Source organism: Sinocyclocheilus rhinocerous, unplaced genomic scaffold (assembly GCF_001515625.1).
Source record: "Sinocyclocheilus rhinocerous isolate Xijiao unplaced genomic scaffold, SAMN03320098_v1.1 scaffold216, whole genome shotgun sequence".
In the NCBI taxonomy this organism is placed as follows: Eukaryota; Metazoa; Chordata; class Actinopteri; order Cypriniformes; family Cyprinidae; genus Sinocyclocheilus; species Sinocyclocheilus rhinocerous.
Genome location: NW_015661078.1, coordinates 429,322 through 435,619, shown reverse-complemented (window position 1 = coordinate 435,619; position 6,298 = coordinate 429,322). Strand labels below are relative to the sequence as shown.

Below are 6,298 nucleotides of genomic sequence, written 5' to 3'. Positions count from 1 at the left end.
GTAAAAGCCCTTTCACACCAAAAGCCTCAGGCTGAAGGAAATGTAAATTCACATCTGTACAGTAAACACAGAAGAAGAAAGTTCAACACTCTTCAGCAATAAAAAAAAGAAGAAATGTTAGTTTATCTTGTGTAATTTTTTCTTATTAGTATAGTTGAATTGGATCACTGAAGGTCAGCAGCAAATTGGTTAATAAAATGGGATTAAATACATAAAGGATATTTGTATTATTTAACATATTTAATTAATGCAGCTTTGCGTCAAATTCTGAGTTGCTTTTAACTGTTTTTATTAATTTTGAGGAAAACTAAATCTGATTTTTTTTTTTTTTATGAGTGAGTGAGATTAATTAATGCATGTTCACATTTATTCTAGAACTAAAGTAACATCTTACTCCCGATTTCTCTCAACATGGGGACAGGAGAGCTTTCAATCAATAAATGGGAAAACAAAGTAACTGGCGTTACTTTTTTGAAAAATATTTTCAAATTATTTTCTATAAATTAAAAAGTAATGCGTTACTTTACTAGTTACTTGAAAAAAAGTAATCTGATTACGTACCTCGCGTTACTTGTAATGCGTTACCCCCAACACAGATTCTAAACAATGTTAATTTTAACATATATTTTTAACGTTTGCTGGTATAAATGGAAAAATATTATAACATTCATCCAAACTCCTTACTATCTGCGAAACAGGAATACTTTTAGTTTGAAAAAATAAAATGCATTCTTGAGTATAAATTTGACTTTTATTCTGAAAAGCGTTCAATGGCTGTAGCAGTACTGCGCACACATGATATCACACCGGTATCGCTAGCTTTATCTAGAGGATTTTAAAGTATATAACATTCAGGTGTCATTTAAAAGCTCTTTCTCATTTTCAACGCGGATTTGCTGAAGGTAAAGTGTGTTTTTAAAGCGCGGCTGGATCTAATGTCCTGTGCTCGCGACCGAAGGTCATGGTTGAAGTGATTCATGAACACGTTATAATTGCTGTAACGTTAGCTGTAATAGCTGATCGCTGTTCTCTGGTGGTTATTGCAGCATGTGTGTGTTTGGAGGAGTGTTGAGGCGCGCGGTGACCGCCTGTCAATCATCGGCTCTGCTGTGCGCGAGACTCTTCAGCACAGGTGACGCACAGATCCACTGCTGATCCACTCTCTAGTAATGTGTGCAGTGTGAGTAAAGTGTGCTGTATGTATCACACAGGCTCGTGCGCTAGAATACGAATGCACGCTGTTCCCAAACTGAGAGAGGTGGATCGATGGACGGAGAAGAGAAGCATGTTTGGAGTCTATGACAACATCGGGATCTTGGGTAAGCGCATTAAAACTTAAAGGGGTCATATGATGCGATTTCAATTGTTCCTTTCTCTTTGGAGTGTTACAAGCTCTTGGTGCATAAAGAAGATCTGTAAAGTTGCAAAGACTAAAGTCTCAAATCCAAAGAGATATTCTTTATAAAAGTTAAGAGTTAACCACGCCTACCTAAAACGCCTCGTTTAAACACGCCCCCACATGTCTACATCACAATGTGGGAAGATTTGCTTTCACCATGGACCAAGTGGAGTCCAGCCCGGGGTCGTCACATGTGGTTGCAGCAGGCATCACAGTATGTGAGGGGCGTAACATTTCCGTCTCACGCTTGAGGTATTCGGCCAATCACAACGCACTGGATAGCTGGCCAATCACAGCACACCTCGCTTTTCAGACCGATGAGCTTTGTAAAAATCGACGCGTTTCAAAAAGGCGGGGCATAGAGGAGAAACAATAATGTACAGTATGTGGAAAATAATGTTTTTTGAACCTTAAACCACATAAACACATTTCATTACACCAAATACACAAAATAATGTTCTTTTTAGCAGCATCATATGACCCCTTTAAATAGTTTCACTGTACATTTCTATAATGTTTTTTTTTTCTCAATTTCCATATTTCATCGGCTAGAATAGAAATCGCTCTTTGTAAGTTCAGTCTGCTGTTGTGTTCAACTTCTGTGTTGCGTTGGTTTTCACGCAGTTTCCCAGAAATCGACACTAAAAATACACGTTTCAAGAAAAAAGCATGTTGCAGAGACTAAACAGAAATACAGTATATGAGAAATTCCATAATTTCCATATTTCTATTATGTAGTGTGCATATTTTATGTTCAAATTAGCTGCACGGACATGGAATTAGAAAAATGTGTTTTTGTCATGAGCTTGTAGCGACTATTTGCAATTGAGGTGCATATAAGTAAATATTATCTAATATTATATGTACCTAGTGTTGTCTTTTTCTCAAAGCCTTGTGAGGGTCAAATGGGTTTCGTTTCTCACGCTTCTTTTCAGTGCTGCATCAGTCTAATAAATTAGCTCCACAAATAAAAAATAAAAAAACAAACTTTGACAATTTTTTTTTTTACTGAACTCGACTAGATAAAATTGAATTCTCCTTTGATGAATTAGTAGACCAGTGTTAATTTTGAGTAAACTTCAGGTCTTAACTTTAGTAAGTTTCATATTTTACTGTTTGACAAGCTACAATAACGTACGTTTTTCTTTTTAAACCTGACTCTTTGCTCAAGGTGATTTTTGGCAAATTGCATATATGAGTCAGATTGTCTCGACACAAAAGTCTTAAAATTGGTACAGCCTGCATAAACTTTGCATGCACATTCATTGCTCTCAAATCAATTAAGATACAAAATGTGAACATACAGTAAGATAATGAAGGCGCTTTTTACTAAAAGAAAAAAACATGCATGCACCAAAACAACAATACACAGTGAAAAATGCACTTAAATTATTTCATAGTTACCAAGTAAATAACTTAAATGCATGTAAAATGCCACACAGAGAGTTCCATGAGCATGATGCAAACAAGCAAATCACTGTATTTTGAACAGATTCATTCTGACGCATGAAAATGAATTCCTCGTTCCGGTTCTAATTGGTCTCATTGTGTTACTGAGATGTGATTGAAATATTGGTCTTGATGTGCTTTGTTTTAAATGACCTACCAGGACAGTCCCTAGGAAACATAATGGACCAATAATGCATTAAAATGCTAAATATTCTGCATAAATCATCCAGCACTATGGTACATTGATCAGCATTGACTGTGTTTGACTGCAGGAGATTTTAAAGCTCATCCGAAAGACCTGATCCGAGGACCGGTGTGGCTCCGAGGCTTCAGCGGAAACGAGCTCCAGCGGCTCATCAGGAAGAAGCGGATGGTGGGAGAGCGAATGCTGACTGAGGACAAGCACAACCTGGATAAGAGGATCAGCTTCCTGTACCGCCGCTTCAACAGATACGGCAAACACAGATAGACTCCACCACAGCCGCATGCTTTACTTGTACGGATGTGGAGTTCATTTGGTGTCAAAAGTTCTGGTCGTTAACTCTTTCATCGCCAGCATTGTTGAAAAAAGTTGCCAGCCACCGCCAGCGATTTTGATGATTTTCACTACAATTTGATGGCCTCCAGTATATTTTGCTGTATGAATATTTGAATATGCAATACGCCAAAATAAAGATCCTCTACTTTTAAACAAAAAAAAAAAATCTGTTTTATTCTAGCTTTAAAGCATTCTTTTTTTTTTATCAACACTTAAATATAGGTAGGTTTCATAAATGCATAATTGAGCAAAAAGGTGAGAAAATCGCATTTTTATCAAACACTACATCTGGATAATATTCAGTATGATTATCAAAGCATAAATCCAGTAAATCGCTTCCATCAACACCTCTAAAGCTTGCACAGACATCACTTCCTGGATCAACATTTTATGCAGTTTTCATTTATATGCTGTCTATTGCTGATGATCGCATTATTTTTCATATGCATCTGTTTCCATAAGAGATCGCTCGTTTCTCCGTCCTGTTCACGTGTGTTTGTACTCGTTCAGAAGATACGTAATAGCGCCCCCAAGTGTATAAAAGCCGTAAAAACTCGTCTTTGGCGGGAAAGCGTTTTCTTGTAAAAGAGGAGATAACTAGTCAATGGCGGCGAAAGAGTTAAACTGAAAAAATGTTTTAATGTCTTCATCATGACAAAAGATCGGGCCCAAATGCTGGAGTTACATTAAAAAGATTGATAAAAAAAAAGTAATTTCTCGACAAAAAAAAAAAAATTTCACCCCCACAAAAACAGTTCGGTGATTTGATGCATGCTGGGAGTTAGAGTCTGTCAGCCTCGGCGTGATCTTCTGGTCTGGGATCAGTGAGACGGTGAACTAGGGCTGGGGAATCCTGTGAACTGACCCTCCGTCACGAGCGGATGCTCCGACTCCATCTGACGGGAAACAACAAAACACACTTTAAAACATCCGCGAAGACGAGCGTCACTATTACTGCTGCTTATAGCTACGGTTATGGATATTGCAGCATTTGTGCACCAATGATTCCTCGAATCATGAGGAGAGGCGTGATGCTTTCAAATAGAGTTAATGGAGATGCATGTGATTCAGCAGTGCACATTTCAATTTGAATGTGCATTAAGAAAATAAACTATGTCAGTTCAGAACTTCAGACTATAATGTTCTCTATGGAAGTCGCTTTGTGAAATGACGTTTCATCTCGGTGGAAAATAATATTACATGCATTAATGGGTCACTGACACACTACTGTTTGGGGTCAGTAAGATTTTATTTATACTTTTTTTTTTTTTTTCAGCAGAGACATTAAAATTAAGAAAAAAGTGACAGTAAAGACATTTATAATGCAAAAAAAAAAAAAAATTTTTTAAATAAATGCTGTTCTTTTGAACTTTCTGTTCATCTGTGAATCCTGAAAAATAAAATGCATCACAGTTTCCACTAAAACACTGTGCAGCACAATTGTTTTCAACATTGATGATAATCAGAAATGTTTCTTGAGCAGCAAATCAGCATATTAGAATGATTTCTGAAGATCATGTGACACTGAAGACTGGAGAAATTATGCTGAAAATACAGCTTTGATCACAGAAATAAATTACAGTTTAACAGATATTCACATAGTAAACAGCTATTTTAAATTGTAATAATTTTTCAAAATTTTTACTGTATTATATCAAATAAATGCAGCCTCGGTGAGCAGCAGAGACTTCTTTCACAAACTATCTTGCCGACCCCAAACGTTTGGCCAGCAGTGTAGGAGCATACTGAGGGTTTCTATTCTTTAAACCAAAGTCTCCGGGTCTCTTATACCTGTGCGTCTCTCTCTCTGTCCTTTGGGACCCGGTGTCTCTTTTTCTTTGGTCCAGCTGCCGACTGATGAGGACACGTTGGAGAACAGCTGTCTTCATCAGCACCAACAGCTGAATCTAAACCTGCCTTCCCTTCATCCTGTAGGAACACATGAAGCGTGAAGCACGAGTCATCAGCCATCGATACAGACTAGTGTTAGAACAAACAGTTTAATTAATATCAAACTGAAAACTCGGATCAGAATTGGGTGACCTCCAGTGTGATGGTGAGCTGTGCCGTCCTGTAATCATCTCCATACGAGTCCAGAGTCTTCATCAGAAACCTGACACACACACACACACACACACACACGTTCAGCCATTAAACATGCTACTGTGTTACGATACTAATGGACCAAATGAGAGATTCACAGTTGGGATAGATAATCAAAAAATAAATCAAAAGATTAAAGTGAAAAATGAAAAAATGAAAATTTGCTTAAATGTGCTCACCCTCAGATGAGTTTGTTTCTTCATCAGATTTGGAGAAATGTAGCATTGCATCAGTGTCTCAGCAATGGATGCTCTGCAGTGAATGGGTGCCGTCAGAATGAGAGTCCAAACAGCTGATAAAAACATCACAATAATCCACAAGTAATCCACAGCACTCCAGTCCATCAATTAACAGACTGAGACAAATCCATCAAGATGTTTTAACTAAAATACAAGTCCATAATTCATAATAACGCTTCCTCCAGTGAAAAAGTGTTCTGGTGTGAATCAGGAGAGAAATCTGCACAGATCAAGCACCGTTTAAACAGCTCTAAACACATATGTGGCTGGTTTTGATGTACTTTTGATGGACTCATATTTTGTCCAAAACTACAAAAAAAGGTCTTGATGGATTCGTTTCTTACAAACACGCAGCTTTTGTCTTCTCCAGACGTTAACTGATGGACTGGAGTGCTGTGGATTACTTGTGGATTATTGTGATGTTTTTATCAGCTGTTTGGACTCTCATTCTGACGGCACCCATTCACTGCAGAGGAGCAAGTGATGCAATGCTACATTTCTCCAAACCTGATGAAGAAACAAACTCATCCTAATCTCGGATGTTTTTCATTTTCAGTACTTTTTCGTTAA

General features: G+C 37.5%; 2 protein-coding genes across 2 annotated transcripts in view; one reads left to right on the top strand and one right to left on the bottom strand.

Annotated features, from left to right (window-relative positions):
* Nucleotides 1–757: 757 nt before the first annotated feature.
* Nucleotides 758–3,471, top strand: LOC107726236 (39S ribosomal protein L51, mitochondrial-like). The gene is made up of 4 exons (XM_016535759.1): nt 758–902; nt 1,047–1,132; nt 1,212–1,319; nt 3,121–3,471. The coding sequence occupies exons 2-4, from the start codon at nt 1,048–1,050 to the stop codon at nt 3,315–3,317; spliced, it is 390 nt and encodes a 129-aa protein (XP_016391245.1). The 5' UTR covers nt 758–902; nt 1,047; the 3' UTR covers nt 3,318–3,471.
* Nucleotides 3,472–4,121: 650 nt separating this feature from the next.
* Nucleotides 4,122–6,298, bottom strand: part of LOC107726230 (TCF3 fusion partner-like) — a 3,569-nt gene continuing 1,392 nt past the window's right edge. The window contains exons 3-5 of the mRNA XM_016535752.1: nt 5,430–5,499; nt 5,178–5,315; nt 4,122–4,282 (exon numbers count right to left, since the gene is read on the bottom strand). Of these exons, the coding sequence (XP_016391238.1) occupies nt 4,208–4,282; nt 5,178–5,315; nt 5,430–5,499 (283 nt within the window). The 3' untranslated portion in view covers nt 4,122–4,207. The remainder of the gene's footprint in view (nt 4,283–5,177; nt 5,316–5,429; nt 5,500–6,298) is intronic.

Coding starts and splice junctions, on each gene's coding strand:
- LOC107726236 (XM_016535759.1), top strand. CDS start 1,048: ATGTGTGTGTTTGGAGGAGTGTTGAGGCGCGCGGTGACCGCCTGTCAA. Junction 1,133..1,211: donor CGCGAGACTCTTCAGCACAG/GTGACGCACAGA, acceptor TGTATCACACAG/GCTCGTGCGCTAGAATACGA. Junction 1,320..3,120: donor TGACAACATCGGGATCTTGG/GTAAGCGCATTA, acceptor GTTTGACTGCAG/GAGATTTTAAAGCTCATCCG.